The following is a 20,484-nucleotide window of genomic DNA, read 5'->3' as shown; positions in this document are numbered from 1 at the left end:
TTACATTTGTGATGTACATTATTTTACCCTATACTCAAAATACTACGAACTCATTCTTAAAGGATAAAACAGGACATTTGATGATAGCTATATTTATAGCTATATTCCCACACTGGAGATTACCAGTATGTTTAAGTCCAACTATGTATTATATTTTAAAAGACTTGATGCATGATATGTACATGTTGGTAAAAATTGTTACTTACAGACACCCAGGGGTGGGAGAGAATCTGCTCTGCTGTGAACCTGTCTTCCACATTGACTTGAAGCATACAGCTAATCAGTTCCTGATATGGAAGATAGTAAATACAGTGATTTTATATTGTATACATTGCAATGTGCTAAGACACCTGATTCATCATTCTGAAAACATGAGACACTTTGATCAGCTTTGAAAACATAAGACATAATTATAATTATATAAAACTACAATAACTGTAAATGGAGGTCTAAATCCCCATAAACAAGGAACACTTGGTCAGCAGAATTTTTATTCGGAGTTTGAATAATTATTAATTATGAATATTAATTATTATTAAGCAGATCTTTTGACCTAGATGAAACCTCTAAATGTCACCTGGGGTGTGCCAATACTAATTATTCCACTTAAAATAGTCATAAAGCAAAAGAGCCTGGTTTAGGGCAATATGGACTTTATGAAATATGCACAATTCAAATGTAGCGATTTAGCAAGTGGTAAGTAACATAGGAAGATGACCCTGTGCTGGTTTTTAACGTTCATTAGGAAATTATTAATGACAAGCTAGTGGCTGTTTCCCATGTTAATCTCTCCAGGCCCCTCATGAACACGAGACCTTCAATTGCTTGAGGTCAGAGACGTCACATCACATCTGCAAAGACACCTAATGCAAGCAACAGAAGCTGCAGCCTAGGTCTTTCCCCACACTGCTAATGAGGGGATTACTGACCTATTAGGTCTTCGTGCAACAATGTGCACTTTGGTAAAATCTGAAGACAGTTGTGTCATTTCTTATCCATCAAATCATAAGCTCTCATTTAACCACTTCAGCCCGGAAGATTTGGCTGCTGAATGGGCCATTTTTTGCTATTCGGCACTGCGTCGCTTTAACTGACAATTACGCGGTCGTGCGATGTTGTATCCAAACAAAATTGATGTCCTTTTTTTCCTACAAATAGAGCTTTTTTTTGGTGGTATTTGATCACCTCTGCGGTTTTTATTTTTTGCGCTATAAACAAAGAGAGCGACGATTTTGAAAAAAAAGCAATATTTTTTACTTTTTGCTATAATAAATATCCCCCAAAAATATATATAAAGACAAATTTTTTCCTCAGTTTAGGCCGATATGTATTCTTCTACATATTTTTGGTAAAAAAACCCAGCAATAAGCGTATATTGATTGGTTTGCGCAAAAGTTATAGCGTCTACAAAATAGAGGATAGTTTTATGGCATTTTTATTATTTTTTTTAATTAGTAATGGCGGCGATCTGAGATTTTACTGTGACTGCGACATTATGGTGGACACATCGGACACTTTTGACAATATTTTGGGACCATTGCCATTTATACAGTGATCAGTGCTATAAAAATGCACTGATTACTGTGTAAATGACACTGGCAGTGAAGGGGTTAACCACTAGGGGGCGATGAATGGGTTAAGTGTGTCCTAGGGAGTGATTCTAACTGTGGGGGGAGGGGCTACCTAAGATATGACAGCGATCACTGCTCCCGATCACAGGGGACAGTAGATCTCTGTCATTACAAAAGGCAGAACGGGGAAATGCCTTGTTTACAAAGGCGTCTCCCCTTTCTACCTCTCCACACGGCAATCGTGGGCCGTCGGAGAACATCGAGTTCCCGTACCCGCGGGCTCACTCCCGCGGCGTGCGTGCACCAGAAAGGCGGGAAAATTAAAGGGGCGTACCTGTATGCCCATTTGCCTGCCTGTGCCATTCTGTCGACGTACATCTGTGTGCGGCGGTCGGCAAGCGGTTAATTGAACAAATGAAATGTATTTATTTCTATGTTTGCCAAATCAATATGTAAAACATTTTTACTCTCAAACCTTAGCAGAATCGGTGATGTTGTCCCAGTAGGGAGAAGGGAATTCCAGCTTCCCAATCAGAATCTGATCAAATAGATCCTCCTGTAGGTTATTGTCACTGTTGGAGAAAACACATGCAACCCCAGATTGGTCAATAAAATAATGTCAGACTTGTATAGACTATTTAAAAAATTATGTACACCTTACGCTTAAATGATTAAAGTACATTTACAAAATCCTGACTCATTATCTGCTTGCTGGAGATGTGGGAATGCTCATGCTCACATGCACTGGACTTGTACCAAAATATTGTGTTATTGGAAATAAATCACTCACTGAATAGTAGATATTACTACCATAACAAATACAGCATCCCCTTGGATGTCTATTATGTCTGGTAGAGGACTTGGCCCCCACTAATGTTGAAAGAACACTTCTAGCCTACTTCTATTGTTATGCTTTGGAAAACTACCACCCATAGTCAAAGCTAACCTTCCATTATACCATGTAGGGATGAGCCGAACACCCCCCTGTTCGGTTCGCACCAGAACATGCGAACAGGAAAAAAGTTTGTGCGAACACCATTAAAGTCTATGGGACACGAACATGAATAATCAAAAGTGCTAATTTTAAAGTTTTATATGCAAGTTATTGTCATAAAAAGTGTTTGGGGACCTGGGTCCTGCCCCAGGGGACATGGATCAATGCAAAAAAAAGTTTTAAAAACGGCCGTAAAGGGGCGCATGTTTCCCGTGTTTAGAACAGTCTGACAGCAAAATGACATTTTAAAGGAAAAAAAGTCATTTAAAACTACTCGCGGCTATTGCATTGGCGGTCCGACAATACACATAGAAGTTCATTGATAAAAACGGCATGGGAATTCCCCACAGGGGAACCCTGAACCAAAATTAAAAAAAAAATGACATGGGGGTCCCCCTAAATTCCATACCAGGCCCTTCAGGTCTGGTATGGATATTAAGGGGAACCCCGGCCAAAAAAAAAAAAAAAAGACGTGGGGGTCCCCCTAAATTCCATACCAGACCCTTATCCGAGCACACAACCTGGCAGGCCGCAGGAAAAGAGGGGGGGACGAGAGAGCGCCCCCCCCTCTTGAACCGTACCAGGCCACATGCCCTCAAGATTGGGAGGGTGCTTTGGGGTAGCCCCCCAAAACACCTTGTGCCCATGTTGATGAGGACAAGGGCCTCATCCCCACAACCCTGGCCGGTGGTTGTGGGGGTCTGCGGGTGGGGGGCTTATCGGAATCTGGAAACCCCCTTTAACAAGGGGACCCCCAGATCCTGGCCCCCCCTGTGTGAAATGGTAAGGGGGTACAAAAGTACCCCTACCATTTCACTAAAAAACTGTCAAAAATGTTAAAAATGACAAGAGACAGTTTTTGACAATTCCTTTATTTAAATACTTCTTCTTTATTCCATCTTCCTTCATCTTCTTCTTCTTCTGGTTCTTCTGGTTCTTCCTCTGGTGTTCTCGTCCAGCATCTCCTCCACGGCGTCTTCTTCCCTTCTTCTCTTCATCTTCTTCTCTTCTTCATCTTCTTCTCCGGGCCGCTCCGCATCCATGCTGGCATGGTGGGAGGCTTCTGCTGTGTGACGTGTCTCCTCTTCTGACGGTTCTTAAATAACGGTGGGTGGGGCCACCCAGTGACCCCGCCCCCTCTGACGCACGGGACATGACGGGACTTCCCTGTTGCATTCCCCGTGACGTCACAGGGAAGTCCCGTCAAGTCACCGTGCGTCAGAGGGGGGGCAGTGTCACCTGGTGGCCCGTTATTTAAGAACTGTCAGAAGAGGATGCGCATCACACAGCGGGAGCCTCCCACCATGCCAGCATGGATGCGGAGCGGCCCGGAGAAGAAGATGAAGAAGAGAAGAAGATGAAGAAGAGAAGAAGATGAAGAGAAGAGCGGGAGCCTCCCTCATGCCATGGATGCGGAGCGGCCCGAGGAGAAGAAGGGAAGAAGACGCCGCGGAGGAGATGCTGGACGAGAACACCGGAGGAAGAACCAGAAGAAGAAGATAAAGGAAGAAAGAAGAAAGAAGAAGCATTTAAATAAAGGAATTGTCAAAAACTGTCTCTTGTCATTTTTAACATTTTTGACAGTTTTTTAGTGAAATGGTAGGGGTACATTTGTACCCCATTACCATTTCACACAGGGGGAAGGGCCGGGATCCTGGGGTCCCCTTGTTCAGATTCCGATAAGCCCCTCGCCCGCAGACCCCCACAACCACCGGCCGGGGTTGTGGGGATGAGGCCCTTGTCCTCATCAACATGAGGACAAGGTGTTTTGGGGGCTACCCCAAAGCACCCTCCCAATGTTGAGGGCATGTGGCCTGGTACGGTTCAGGAGGGGGGGCGCTCTCTCGTCCCCCCTCTTTTCCTGTGGCCTGCCAGGTTGCGTACTCGGATAAGGGTCTGGTATGGATTTTTGGGGGGACCCCACGACATTTTTTTTTTTTTAACTTTGGCTGGGGTTCCCCTTAATATCCATACCAGACCTGAAGGGCCTGGTATGGAATTTAGGGGGACCCCCCATGTCATTTTTTTTTTTTTTTTTGGTTCGGGGTTCCCCTGTGGGGAATTCCCATGCCGATTTTATCAATGAACTTCTATGTGTATTGTCGGACCGGCAATGCAATAGCCGCAAATAGTTTTAAATGACTTTTTTTCCTTTGAAATGTCATTTTGCTGTCAGACTGTTCTAAACATGGGAAACATGCGCCCCTTTACAGGCATACTATAGAAACCCCCCAGCTACGAAATTTAAAGGGATATTACACTTTTATTGTTTGACTTTAAGCATTATTAAAATCACTGCTCCTGAAAAAACGGCCGTTTTTAAAACTTTTTTTTTGCATTGATCCATGTCCTCTGGGGCAGGACCCAGGTCCCCAAACACTTTTTATGACAATAACTTGCATATAAGCCTTTAAAATTAGCACTTTTGATTTCTCCCATAGACTTTTAAAGGGTGTTCCGCGGCATTCGAATTTGAAAATAGAAACTGTCTGATTGTAAATGCTAACTCTGAACGCTAACTGAATTTTGCCATATTGCATTCAAACAATGGGTCAACAGCACACAATTGAAAATGTGAAATTCAAAAATGAGTTTTGGCTATGCATTACAATACTAACTCAGAACATGTTCTTTTTGGAAAATTCCTGTTCAGAAAATGCTCAATTACAGGCAAGGCTAGAAAATTGTAACACGGTGAAGATCTTTAAATAGTTGACAAGAGATAATGTAATCAAGAGAGTAGAAAGTAGAAAAAACAAACTCAATGGCGCAAAAAAGAAGAATAATAGAGTCCCAAGGTAAATAAGTCCAATTAGGGAGAAGCATTTGTATGATGACTGCAGCTCTTCTAGCAAAGTATTGGAAGATCTCTGTGCACTACAGCAAATAAAAAAAGCATCAGGTGCCACTATCTAGGTGTATCAGTTTATTAAAAACAATATAAAAATGGTTAAAGTTCACTCACAACAGTAGAAGAAAGACAGGCTCATCATCAGTCTTTAGTCACTAGCAGGACTCACTAGAAAGTGGCCAAAATGCTGGCTGATGGAACCAGGAAACAACTGTGTTGTGCAGGAGACATCCAGCTGAGGAGGGATGCGAAGCTTGAACAGTGTCCACCAGTGAGAGCTGTAATCACACTGGAACGCAAGCCAGCGACGGGAACTGAATCAGAAGGGACGTCGGACTTGATGGCATCAATAGGATGCGAGCGATAACATGTTTCGGAGCTCTACAACGCTCCTTTGTCAAGCCTTTGTTAGTGCAAAGCTAACTTTAGAAAGTATTATGTTACCACAAGAGTAGTCGATGCCTGGAATTGATTTCCAGCAGAGGTAGTGAGTCAGTCAAGAGTAAGCGCACTCAAACATGCTTGGAACAAACATAGATCTAGATCGGTACAAAAGGTTTAAAAAAAACGATTGTTCAGCAATTGCATCATGTGTGCACCTAAAGTCAACAGCCAACATAAAGCCTCTGAAACATTGGCAACTTGAGTGAGCACTGCAAAACATTCAAGCATCTCGAATGCTCACCAGGTATTATATAGGTTGACTGGGGAGATAAGTACAGGCATACACCACTTTTAAGTACACAATGGGGTTTATTTACTAAAGCTGGAAAGTGCAAAATCAGGCTCACTTCTGCATAGAAACCAATGAGCTTCTAACCCAAGCTTGTTCAATTAAGCTTTTGTAATAAAACATGGAAGCTCATTGGTTTCTATACAGAAGTGAGCCTGATTTTGCACTTTTAAGCTTTAGTAAATAAACCCCATTGTGTACTTAAAAGTGGGGTATGCCTGTAGACTGTCCATGCTGTGCTCTCATCTTTGACATGTTAGTTGACTTTTCATGCAGATACATGGCTTCAGTACTTGCAGTACCTGCCAGCTGGGGACGCAAAAAAAAAAAAACAAGTCCCGTTCATGGTTTATGGGCCTGAGAGTTTGTGTGAATGAGGCCTTATGTGCTACATGCTTGTGCCACGTCTGTGACTCCAATACATTAAAGTGAGACACAGCCAAGATACTAGTATCTTCAGATAAAATAAGATAAGTAAAGGTCAGCAGTAGTAGCCCCATTTGTCTCACTCAGAGAATTTCAACATGTTGGAACAATCTTTTCACTGAGCATGTGCTGCAAATCAAAAAAGTAAAGAAATGTTTTTCCTAATCCCTAGTTGCAACCCTAATAACACGCAACCCTATTTGCTTGGGATGCCCTTAAGTTTGAAATCTGAAATGCCAAAATAAGAGAGCAGAAATATATATAGCAAATGTGGAATTCCAGGCATAGAGTAAAACACTGCACATGACCTAAAATCAAAAAGGTTACTCAATATACCTTAATCTAAGTTGTCTATAAACCACTGCATGTACAATACACACTGAGCACACAGAAACCAGCTCATAGTGCCAGCAGCAGTGTGTTCATTAAAGTAGTTGTTTGCTCTTCTGCACCCCCCCCCACTCCCCTCCTTATACTTACCTGAGCCCCATCTTGATCCAGTGATGTGCATGAGAGCAGTGGCTCTCCCAGGTCCTTTTTCTCCTCACTGGCTCACACTGCTGTCAATCATGGCCAGTGGTCCAATGAAGAGAGGGGGGGGGGGGCACTCCACACTTTGTGTGTGAATGGACAATGTCCATTCACAGGAGTGTGGCTCGGAAGTCCCTATAGCAGGAGGCTTGTTATTGGGAGTAATCTCTGTTTTGCATCACCAATCATATTCAAGCTTCCAGGGAAGCATTGAACCTGATGATTGGTAACTGTACAGGTCTTATTAGCACTGCCACTTTTTAAACCCGGCTTGCTGTGTAGGAAGCATCGATAAGGGTGTTCCAGCATCAGAAGCAGATGTGTATTAAAAGCAACAGGTTATTGACAAACTGACTAAATGACCTGATGCCCTACAGCAGTAATGGCAAACCTTGGCACCCCAGATGTTTTGGAACTACGTTTCGCATGATGCTCAACTACACTGCAGAGTGCATGAGCATCATGGGAAATGTAGTTCCAAAACATCTGGGGTGCCAAGGTTCACCATCACTGCCCTACAGCAATACCTTGATAAAAGACCAAAATACTGTGCTGGGAGGTTGTGCTCCCTGTAAACAGCTTAGTGCTTAATTTTCTTTTTGCCTGGAGAGCTGGAGATTTAAGCTGGTCATACATGGATCAAACGTAGGCAATTCCTGCAGGGCTGATCTGTGTATTCTGACAATAAGTGAGAGAGGGAAGTCTCCCAGCTGTCAGAATACAATAGTGCAGTGGAGAGGATTCCCCCATCCACCTCAAATGTGTGGATGGGAAAATCGTTTTTTTTTTTTTATGCTCAACCCGCTGAATGATCAGACTTACTTTAGATTAGAATATTTGGCAATTAATTTGAACAATTTGTGTACTAGGTCATAATGCTTCATGGTTTCTCATATAAAGGATATTACCTGCGGAAAGGTGGGAATCCACAAAGTAAGATATATGTGATAACTCCAGCTGCCCATATGTCAACTTTCAATCCATACCTGGAGATGAAAAAAGCAACACCTAGTTATGTTGGTGATGATGAGCGGAGTATCTATTAAAACATAGAATTCCCTTTGTTCCAGTGATTTAGTAAAACAGATTTTTCTTCTTTTAATGCATATTAGTCAGCTGAGTGTTTCATTACCAATTTTCATTTTAGCAATAAAAAATAGCAAACATTCAGGAAGTATTCTAGAGATCTTACCCGGTTTCTGCAATTATTTCTGGAGCGACATATGTTGGTGTACCACACACAGTGTACAGGGGACCATCCACTACAGTGGCCAAGCCAAAGTCTCCTAGCTTCAGAGATTTGGTTTTGTCGGGATATTCACAAACCTGGAATAGAAAACATGATCTAATTATCTAACTGCATTTAAACATTGTTATTACACTTAGATTTGTGTGCGCGCCTTTCAATTAGACTTAGCACTGCACAAGTAGTGGTAAAAATAAACATCCCAGTTTCATGTTATCACAGCCAGGATTTGGGACTGTAATACACTTTTTAAAGACCTCACAGATAATGTAAAGACTGTAAAGACTTTGATTATTGCAGCAATGAACCAGGAATATGCATTTAAATGTGTTCATAGTACTCTATCCTCACTGTCACATAGCTTAAGCCTCGTACTCACGATTGGATTTTCTGCAGACAAAACCTCTGACTTTTGTCCGAAGGGCATTGGCCAGGAACTTCTCTTGCATACAAACGGCAAGGAATTGTCGGACAACAAACACAAGCGTAGTGACGTACTACGTGGTTTTTCAGCTCTTTAGCGCCACCCTTTGGGCTCCTTCTGCTAATTTCGTGTTAGTAGAGGTTTGGTGAGTGTTGATTCGCGCTTTTCATTTCGTGCTCTTCAGTTAGTTTCTGACCGTTCGTCAACCAGCCATGTTGCGGAATCGGAGGAGATAATGCGTTATTTATTATTGGCCTTGGAGTTATTGCTTTGATCCAAGTCCAGTCCAGGAACAGGAGGAGGAGGATTTTTTGGACCAAAACATTTATTGATCATGACCAATTATGTCATATGCCTTTGCTGCGGGAGCTCCAGGAGAATAATCCGGATGATTTTCGGAAATATCTCCGGATGACAGACCCCTGCTTTTACCAACTCTTGGCATTGTTGACCCCCTATAGAAGCAGGACACATGCATGAGGCTTTTATTTTATTTTTTGGTAGAATAATGATTTGATTTGGTATATTTTCTATATTTTTGAATGCACTTTTTGGTTAAGTTCTATTGGCAGATAGCTTGTCTAATTTTATTTGTTTTCTTTTTTAATGCACAATAAAAACATTGTGGAGGATAATACTTGGCTATGCATTTTACTTCAAATGACAGTTTGGGAGTAGGCAGTTACATTTTAAAAAATACAATGTAAAATTAACAAGGGACACCAACATAATTGTATCTTTGATCTTAAAAAAAACAGGATAATGGTGTTGTGGTAACTTGCCCAAAAAACAAAACAAAACAAGCATAATAATATTATTCTTGATATCACTAGAAAAAAAAAAGCATATGAAAATACGTTTGGCAGAACTCCATCAGTATCACCAGCAAAGCAGCTTCATTATTATCACATTAAATAAGAAGAGAATTGTGCACTGCATTTCTAGATTTCATAATTTGCCGTGTCACGAATGTTAATTCTCCATTATGAACGCTAGTTTACAAGACCGACTGCTTCTGGCTCGTCCTTGCTCCCGAGCATGCGTGTTTGTATTTTGTACTTTGGTCTGATGGACTTGTGTACACATGCTCGGAAAATCCGACAACAGACATTTGTCCGCGGAAAATTTATAAACCTGCCATCCAACATTTGTCCATGGAAAGTTGGCCAACAATTGTCCGATGGAGGCTACAAACGGTCGGATTTTCCACCAACAGCCTGACATCACACAATTCCCTTCGGAAAATCCACTCGTGTGTACAAGGCTTTATTCAAGTAAAAGGATACTACTGACACTGTTATGCCACGTACAGACGATCAGAATTTCCGACAACAATTGTTCGATGTGAGCTTGTTGTCGGAAATTTCGACCGTGTGTAGGCTCCATCGGACATTTTCTGTCGGAATTTCCGACAACAAAAATTTGAGAGGTGCATCTCAAATTTTCCGACAACAAAATCCGTTGTCGGAAATTCCAATTGTGTGTACACAATTCAGACGCACAAAATTCCACGCATGCTCGGAATCAAGCAGAAGAGCAGCACTGGCTATTGAACTTCATTTTTCTAGTCCCGTCGTACGTGTTGTGCATCACCTCGTTCTTGACGTTCGGAATTTCCGACAACATTTGTGTGACCGTGTGTATGCAAGACAAGTTTGAGCCAACATCTGTAGGAAAAAAAATCCATGGTTTTGTTGTCGGAATGTCCGATCATCTGTAGAGTCACATTATGGCATTAGAGTCACTGTTAAAGCTTCAATGAACACTGGTCAGAAAAAGTTACCATTAAAAACCACAGACTGGTGCCTCTAGGTTGCCTCTTTGGGGATCAGAAAGGATTTTTTACCCTGCTGGAGCAAATTGGATCATACTTTGCTGGGGCTTTTTGCCTTCGCCTGGATCAACTGTGGGCATGGGATTGTGTATATAGTATTGTAAAAAAAAAAAAAATGTTTGTTTTGTTTTGTTTTCCCCTTTTTATTGGTTGAACTAGATGGACTTAGTCTGGTTGAAAAAAGGCACAATGTACCTATGTAGCAATAGTAAAGTGGTGATTCATCCTGCAATATTTAGGTGCTAAAGAAAAAATACTAATATACTACTGAATCCTTGCTTAAAGTGAGATGTATTTTTTTGAATTAAAAAAAAAAAAACTTTAATAACAAGCATGCCATACTTACCTGCTCTGTGCAGTGATTTGGCACAGAGCAGCCCAGATCCTCCTCTTCTCGGATCCCAGGTTGGCACTCCTGGCTCCTTCCTCCTGCTGAGTGGCCCCACAGCAAGCAGCTTGTTATGGGGACACCAAGCTTAGCTGCTGCTCTGTGTGCCCATTCAGACACAGATCTGCGGCTCGGCCCCACCCCCTCCATCTCCTGATTGGCTCACTGGCTGTGATTGACAGTAGCAGGAGCCAATGGCTCTCGCTGCTGCCAAAAGCCAATCAGGAGTGTGAGTCCCAGGAGTGGCAAGGCTTTCCTGGACATCGTTGGATTGAAAGGGTACTCAGGTAAGTATTGGGGGGGGGGGGGGGCTGCTGCACAGAAGGTTTTTTTGCTTCATGCATTGAATGCATGAAGCTAAAAAATCTTGTGCCTTTACAACTACTTTAAAGTGAACTTTTGAGAATAAAATCAAGTATAGTCCTTTTTCCAGTTTCTTTTTGTTTCCTTGCTGTAAAGTTCATCCTTTGGGTTTGCTAAAGAGTCTTTGACCCAGTACTTACTGGTTCTGATTTCACTGGCTGTATGCAAGTCACTCACTTAGGCCCCTTTCACACATGCGGACAGTTCGTCCGTTTTTTTCATTCATCCATTGACGGATGAAAAGCGGACATCAATGTATTCCTATGGAAAAACGTATGACAACGCATGATCATCTATTTTCATCCGCTTCAGTTTTTTTTAACAAATGAAAGCCCTATTTTTCATCCGTTAAAAAAACGATCGGATGAAAAACAGATGTAAACAGACGAACGGTCCGTTTTTCATCCGTTTTTTCATTGGTAGCGTATGTAAAAAAAGAACTGATGAAAAACAGATGAGCACGGATGAAAAACTGAGGAGCACGGATGAAAAACAGACGTGACTGAACTAATGAAATGAAAGGTCCGCATGTGTGAAAGGGGCCTTACAACTACTGAAAAAGATCATGATATATAGATCAATGTTGAAGTTTTGACTTCACTGCCTGAATACATGTTCCAGATAAGTCACTCACTCACAAGTACTGAAAAGATCATGATATACAAATAGCTAATCACCAGCACTTATATCTTCAGCACTTCTAGTGTACACATGTTTTGCACGAGAGTCTACTTACTTGAGAACGTTTTTAAATAAAATCTGAATTGAAAATAAGAAGCAAAATCTTTTCCATGCTCACATGTTTGTATTCTCCTTCAGGTATTTAAATAGATTACCAACATTATAACTGTTTTCTGTCTTATATACAGATCTGATTAATTTAATTTCTTTGAGGTAGTCCTCTTATGAGAATCTTCTAAGCGTCTCTCTCAAAGGATCACTGCTGGACAGCTTAGTATCATTTAAATGATGCTAAGAAAATCCTGATTATATCCTCTAAAATGCCAATCATGTGGTATCAATTCAAGCTTGTTCTTAAAATAATCCATTAAGGACTCCATTCTAAAATGGAATTTAGAACTAGTTATCTTCTTACAGACTGTCACTTTAGTTCAGTACTTAAATGCTGCCAAAGCTTATCAAACATCTAGTGTCCAGTCACGCAAAGACTGGAAAACATCAAACTTGTTCAAAGATTTCCATATCTAATACCTCTTCCATCAACCTGTGTTACTGTACAGTGAGTGCGCAGAGCAGAGCACACCAATGATAGAAAAGCCAGGATAACTGTATTGTCCAACCTCAACACGGTACATTTCACCATTAGTTTTGATTAGTTCAGCATGGCCCAGAATATAGTATATGCCTTTTGTACATTCAGCATTGAACTGTTAGGCCACATAGTGCAATAATTATACCACCTCATTAATCTAACTTTTTTTATCAAGTGCCTTCACTTTTCCCATTACAATCATCCTACCCTGCTGCTCTTGTTCAGGATAGGGAGTTTACAGTGTTCAGTTCATGCAGAAGATTTTTCTGTATGACTAATATAGATGGTAATTTTCAGCTAGAAGAAACACAAGGGAACAAAGGAAATAAAGGCACTATATATAACACACACACATACACATACATACATTATATATATACACAGTGGGGACGGAAAGTATTCAGACCCCCTTACATTTTTCACTCTTTATTTTATTTTATTTCAGGTACTTATATAGCACCGTCAATTTACGCAGCGCTTTACATATACATTGTACATTCACATCAGTCCCTACCCTCAAGGAGCTTACAATCTAAGGTCCCTAACTCACATTCATACATACTAGGGACAATTTAGACAGGATCCAATTAACCTACCAGCATGTCTTTGGTGTGTGGGAGGAAACCGGAGGAAACCCACGCAGGCACAGGGAGAACATGCAAACTCCAGGCAGGTAGTGTCATGGTTGGAATTCGAACCAGCGACCCTTCTTACTGCTAGGCGAGAGTGCTACCCACTACACAACTGTTTAAGTTCATTTTTTCCTCATTAATGTACACACACCACCCCATATTGACAGAAAAACACAGAATTGTTGACATTTTTGCAGGTTTATTAAAAAAGAAAAACTGAAATATCACATGGTCCTAAGTATTCAGACCCTTTGCTGTGACACTCATATATTTAACTCAGGTGACGTCCATTTCTTCTGATCATCCTTGAGATGGTTCTACACCTTCATTTGAGTCCAGCTGTGTTTGATTATACTGACTGGGACTTGATTAGGAAAGGCACACACCTGTCTATATAAGAGTGTACAGCTCGCATGTCAGAGCAAATGAGAATCATGAGGTCAGAGGAACTGCCTGAAGAGCTCAGAGACAGAATTGTGGCAAGGCACAGATCTGGCCAAGGTTACAAAAACATTTTTGCTGCACTTAGGGTTCCTAAGAGCACAGTAGCCTCCATAATCCTTAAATGGAAGACAATTGGGACGACCAGAACCCTTCCTAGAGCTGGCCGTCCAGCCAAACTGAGCTATCGGGGGAGAAGAGCCTTGGTGAGAGAGGTAAAGAAGAACCCAAAGATCACTGTGGCTGAGCTCCAGAGATGCAGTCGGGAGATGGGAGAAAGTTGTAGAAAGTCAACCATCACTGCAGCCCTCCACCAGTCAGGGCTTTATGGCAGAGTTGCCCGACCGAAGCCTCTCCTCAGTGCAATACACATGAAAGCCCGCATGGAGTTTACTAAAAAACACCTGAAGGACTCCAAAATGGTGAGAAATAAGATTCTTTGGTCTGATGAGACCATGATAGAACTTTTTGGCCTTAATTCTAAGCAGTATGTGTGGAGAAAACCAGGCACTGCTCATCACCTGTTCAATACAGTCCCAACAGTGAAGCATGGTGGTGGCAGCATCATGCTGTGGGGGTGTTTTTCAGCTGCAGGGACAGGACGACTGGTTGCAATCGAGGGAAAGATGAATGTGGCCAAGTACAGGGATATCCTGGATGAAAACCTTCTCCAGAGTGCTCAGGACCTCAGACTGGGGAGAAGGTTTACCTTCCAACAAGACAATGACCCTAAGCACACAGCTAAAATAACGAAGGAGTGGCCTCACAACAACTCCGTGACTGTTCTTGAATGGCCCAGCCAGAGCCCTGACTTAAACCCAATTGAGCATCTCTGGGGAGACCTAAAAATGGCTGTCCAGCAACATTTACCATCCAACCTGACAGAACTGGAGAGGATCTGCAAGGAGGAATGGCAGAGGATCCCCAAATCCAGGTGTGAAAAACTTGTTGCATCTTTCCCAAAAAGGCTCATGATTGTATTAGATCAAAAAGGTGTTTTTACTAAATACTGAGCAAAGGGTCTGAATACTTAGGACCATGTGATATTTCAGTTTTTCTTTTTTAATAAATCTGCAAAAATGTCAACAATTCTGTGTTTTTCTGTCAGTATGGGGTGCTGTGTGTACATTAATGAGGAAAAAAAATGAACTTAAATGATTTTAGCAAATGGCTGCAATATAACAAAGAGTGAAAAATGTAAGGGGGTCTGAATACTTTCCGTCCCCACTATATATATATATATATATATATATATATATATATATATATACACATATATCCAAACACGCACACAGTATCTCACAAAAGTGAGTGAACCCCTCACATTTTTGTAAATATTTTATTATATCTTTTTTTATTATATCTTTTCATGTGACCACACTGAAGAAATTACACTTTGCTACAATGTAAAGTAGTGATTGTACAGCTTGTATAACAGTGTAAATTTTCTGTCCCCTCAAAATAACTCAGCATACAGCCATTAATGTCTAAACCGCTGGCAACAAAGCTGAGTACAATACCTAAGCGAAAAAGTCTAAATTGGGCCCAATTAGCCATTTTCCCTCACCGGAATCATGTGACTCGTTAGTGTTACAAGGTCTCAGGTGTGAATGGGGAGCAGATGTGTAAAATGTGGTGTTATCGCTCACACTCTCTCATACTGGTCACTGGAGGTTCAAAATGCCACCTCATAGCAAAGAACTCTTTGAGGATTTGAAAAAAAGAATCATTGCTGTACATAATGATGTCCTAGACTATAAGAAGGTTGCCAATACCCTGAAATTGTGCTGCAGCACGGTGGCCAAGACCATAGAGCAATTTAACAGGACAAGTTCCACTCAGAACAGGTCTCGCCATGGTCGACCAAAGAAGTTGAGTGCATGTGCTCAGCATCGTATCCAGAGGTTGTCTTTGGGAAATAGACGTATGAGTGCTGAGGTTGAAGGGTTGGGGGGTCAGCCTGTCAGTGTTCAGACCATACGCTGCACACTGCATCAAATTGGCCCAGAAACAGTTTGCTGAAGACAAGCAGACTAAGGTCGTGGGTTGCTGGAACCATGTCCTGTGGTCTGATGAGAACAAGATAAACTTATTTGGGTCAGATGGTGTCTAGCGTGTGTGGTGGCAACCAAGTGAGGAGTACAAAGACAAATGTGTCTTGCCTACAGTCAAGCATGGTGGTGGGAGTGTCATCGTCTGGGGCTGCATGAGTGCTCTCGGTACTGGGGAGCTTCAGTTCATTGAGGGAACTATGAATGCCAACATGTACTGTGACATACTGAAGCATAGCATGATCCCCTCCCTTCAGAGACTGGGCCGCAGGGCAGTATTCCACCATGATAATGACCCCAAACACACATCCAAGACAACCACTGCCTTGCTAAAGAAGCTGAGTGTAAAGGTGATGGACTGGCTAAGCATGTCTCCAGTCCTAAACCCTATTGAGCATCTGCAAGGCATCCTCAAATGGAAGGCGGAGGAGCGCAAGGTCTCTAACATCCACCAGCTCCATGATGTTGTCATGGAGGAGTGGAAGAGGACTCCAGTGGCAACCTGTGAAGCTCTGGTGAACTTCATGCCCAAGAGGGTTAAGACAGTACTGGAAATAATGGTGGCCACAAAAAATATTGACACTTTGGGCCCAATTTGGACATTTTCACTTAGGGGTGTACTCACTTTTGTTGCCAGCAGTTTAGACATTAATGGCTGTGTGTTGAGATATTTTGAGGGGACAGCAAATGTACACTGTTATACAAGCTGTACACTCACTACTTTACATTGTAGCAAAGTGTCATTCTTTCAGTGTTGTCACATGAAAAGATATAATAAAATATTTACAAAAATGGGAGGGGTGTACTCATTTTTTTGAGATACTGTGTGTGTAATTATATATATATATATATATATATATGTATATATATATATATATATATATATATATATATATATATATATATATAAATGTGCGGAAACTATTTGAAGACCCCTCACATATCTTTATATGACCCTCTACTACACCTCTACTTACTGCCATTGCAGTCAAGCACTTCTCCACTAACTGTGAATGCATGGAAGAGCTTTTCCACCGATGGCCACCGCACCGACACACCTCTACACTCCACCATGCACCTATGTATTTCAGTATTCACTGAATGCCACTGCACCCATACATCACTGCATCTGTGCATTTCTTCAATGGCCAGCCCTTTACCCATTACCAATTTGTCTATTATATCATCCACCACCACCAGACCTGCGTACTTCTCCACTGACCGCCACTGCACCCTCACACACACCCTACACCGACTTCAATAAAGCGGCACACACAGACTATGTTCCCACTGTCACTGCAACATGCATTTTTCCACTGACCTCCACTTCACCCACACCCTTCTCTACTGACCACCACTGCACCCATGCACTGACCAATTGACTGCTATACTACTCACTGATTGCCAGCAATGTAACAGTGCACTGCTTCATTAACAGAGCATTTGTCTGCTTACTGCCGTCAATGGTACACCACATAATGCTGCACTACGTACACTATGCTATATATTACATTTAGGAGACTGCAGAATTCTGTACAATGTATGGTACATTTGTAACACCAGGATTTTTTTCCCCCAGGAATTTAGCATTTTAGCCTGCTCAGTGAACAAGCACATTTTTGTCAGTACATAAAAAATAAAAATATAAAATATACTTCAGATTCAGATTCATAAACACATTCTATTCTACTATTATTGCAAAAATGTAGGTAGATATAGTAATTTGCAATTTTATTTAAACTTTCACTAAATTTCACTTTTGTTTATTTACAGTGACACAGATAAAGGAAAAAGATTTCACAGCTTTATACTAAGCACCATGCTGTTACTATAGGCCAGAATACATCACTTGCCACTTACTAAGAGATTTTCAGGTTTGATATCCCGGTGGACTATATTAAGGCTGTGAAGATACTCCATCGCACTAGCAAGGTTGTATACCATCGCACTGGCATCCCTCTCTGTATACTTTGTGGAAGATGTGATTGCATCAAACAAGTCCCCACCCTAGAATCAGGAAAAATATGTATGTTAAAATAAAACAATAATGGTAATGCATATGCTATTATGTGTAAGGTCAACCTTGAGGAAAAGTGTGTCATTAGACATTGTTACAACATTTATACACATTTTGTAATTTTTTTGTACAGAGAAAGACTTTTTTAGTATATTTCCATAAAAACCACAAAGCCATTTACGGTAAGGCCAGACATGTATTTCATTATGCCAGGCTAAACCAAAACAAAACAAAATGATGCAATTATTATTAGTAAAAAGTCAGCAGGAGTGATAAAATTGTACAATGTATTTAAACTAGAACTATAGGCAAAACTTTTTTTTACATTTTGGATAGAGCAAAGGATTATCTATGTCCCATTGTGGAGATTTCCCTTCGCTTCCTGTCCCATAGCCAAACAGGAGCTGAGAGAAAATATCTGCATGTTAAGATAATTTCTTGGGGGCCCCAGGTCACCAGAACTAGTGTCCCCATTGGAAGATTTCGGCTCTTACTTTACTAGTGACCACCCAAAATTTCTGATTTTCTTTTACTTTTACTGGTAAACAGGACAAAAAGAGAGGGTGGCTCTCCTTAATGGGGGCACAGACAGCAATAAAATACTGACAAGCATTCTAATCCATCTCCACTCTGTCCAAAACGAAAAAAAAAAGTTTTGCCTTTAGTTATACTTTAAGTTTAACTGGTCAAGCATTTACCTTCATTTGAAGGTCAAAATTACACTTTCTATTGCAGCCCCTTTCAACAAAATTCCTGTAAAGACTTATTTGTTTTCTTCTCACGTCTGCCATGCCTGTCCATTTTTAGGAACAATATCCAAACTCTGAGGTTCAGATGTCTTTAGACTTTAATGATGAACCATGGGAATACCATGTACAGCATGGCCAACCAATGCTTTCCCTCAGAGTCTACTGGATGGTACTCCATGAATGCTTGAACCGCTCAGCAGAACAGTAATATCTAAAGCTGGGTATACACAGTCTTTTTTGTGTTCAACCAGTGGGTGATGTTGATGCAGGGATCTTCCCTAGCTGCCGGAATACACAGATTAGTGTTGCAGCTGATTGGCTGCAGAAGCTGATAAAATGCTGGTTTTCAAGCAGGACCTTTCAACAGAAGCCAGTCTAATGTTTGGCTTCTGCTGAACAGACAGGCGTACACTCAGATAGTAATTCGGCCGGTTCATGCGGAACTGGCCAAATTTTGAAACATGTATACCCAGCTTAATGTAATCACATAATATAGTTGTTACATGTTTTTATCTTAAAAGGCAAATAAAGGAAAAAACCCTAATAGCAGAGTCATGCAGAGAACAATGGGCTATAGGCCATGCATTTTTAGAGCAACTAAAAGAATATCTAACCCCAAATACTACATCCAAATATGCCCAAATTGTTTATGTTTTGCAATGCTCAGGCTTAATCTGAGCAATGTTTAAACAAATGTGCTCTTACTGGGATATATCAAAAATCCATTATTGGATATACTGTGGCATCCAATTTACTATCCTCTAATCTTCTTACAGTCCCCACAGAATGCTCACACATGATTAATGAAATTGGAACAATCCTCTTACTTTGACTAATTCCATCACCAGATAAAGTTCTGTTGTTGTGTCCATCTCTTCTATGAGCATAATAATATTGGGATGTTTAACCTGGCGCAGTATTGACACCTCATTCTCAATCAGATGTTCCTGTTTAGAGATGAGATATATTGAACCACATTTCATACGTTTCTACCAAGCATTTATATTATTGCTTATCAGTGTGTCATAAATGTCAGACAATGGAATGTGGAAGAAAAAAAGTCACAATTCTGTGAAAATATATCAGATCTCTTAATAATAACTCACAGATGTCTCATAATGTGCTGGTTTTAAATGCTTTCTAAAAACCTGTAAGTGTACTGAATTCCCTCCAACTTCCTGAGATGAAAGTAGATGGTAAAGCCATACGGGGCCCTCCAGTGTGCTGCGGAAACATTCAGACATGCTACATTTTCTGCACTGCACATTACACCAGTGTTGTGTGGTGAACTGGACACATAGAAAATTTTCCCCCAGTGGTAACCTGCATTTATATTCAGTGAGGAAAAACACAGGTCACCACAGATAGTATGAACCTGCCCTAAAAAGAAGGCCAACTGAGGAGAAATGGGGGGCAGAGTGATCTATTTTTTTTTTAAAGAGGAACAACCCCTCCAAATGAGGGACAATTTATAATACTGTAAATGTAGTGTGCTATTCACCAGTACTTACGTCCCAGTTATGGACTTTATTTAATCAGCTTACAGATACCTAGAATTCAATAAAGCAGTAACATGACTTTTCTGCCAGTATGGCCCATTTAACATGGCCTGCCCCTAATTCATGAAAGCCCTGCGTCAGTTTTGGTACAGGTGTCGACACATGTACCAGATTCAGGTACTTTTTACTATCACCACTTTTAGAATCTATCAGTATGGCTTCTTCACAGATAATCAAACTGTAGGGAGACATTCTAGCTGTTGTAGTGCTTAGCAAATCCACTTACTCACAAGAGCCTGTATACTGTAGCTGGATTGATATCAGGTTCAATGCATGTAGCTTGTGTTGGAATGTGTTAAATGCTTTTGAGTTAACAGGTGTTGACATGCATTTTTTTTTTTTTTAATTAAGTTTTCATTGAATAAGATTTTACAATATAAAGTACAGTTATATAGCAAGAG

General features: G+C 41.0%; 1 protein-coding gene across 3 annotated transcripts in view; it reads right to left on the bottom strand.

Annotated features, from left to right (window-relative positions):
• DCLK2 (doublecortin like kinase 2) overlaps positions 1–20,484 on the bottom strand; it is a 156,119-nt gene that overhangs the window by 17,580 nt on the left and 118,055 nt on the right. For all 3 annotated transcript variants that reach the window (XR_012236555.1, XM_073604876.1, XM_073604884.1), the window contains 6 exons: positions 19,352–19,471; positions 17,619–17,765; positions 8,299–8,432; positions 8,015–8,092; positions 2,047–2,143; positions 207–287 (listed from right to left, as the gene is read on the bottom strand). Coding sequence is in view for 2 of the 3 variants with exons in the window: in XM_073604876.1 (XP_073460977.1) it covers positions 207–287; positions 2,047–2,143; positions 8,015–8,092; positions 8,299–8,432; positions 17,619–17,765; positions 19,352–19,471 (657 nt within the window). In the remaining variant the exon portion in view is untranslated. The remainder of the gene's footprint in view (positions 1–206; positions 288–2,046; positions 2,144–8,014; positions 8,093–8,298; positions 8,433–17,618; positions 17,766–19,351; positions 19,472–20,484) is intronic.

The sequence above is a fragment of the Aquarana catesbeiana genome, linkage group LG01, assembly GCF_042186555.1.
Source record: "Aquarana catesbeiana isolate 2022-GZ linkage group LG01, ASM4218655v1, whole genome shotgun sequence".
In the NCBI taxonomy this organism is placed as follows: domain Eukaryota; kingdom Metazoa; phylum Chordata; class Amphibia; order Anura; family Ranidae; genus Aquarana; species Aquarana catesbeiana.
This window is presented reverse-complemented; position numbering and strand designations above follow the sequence as displayed.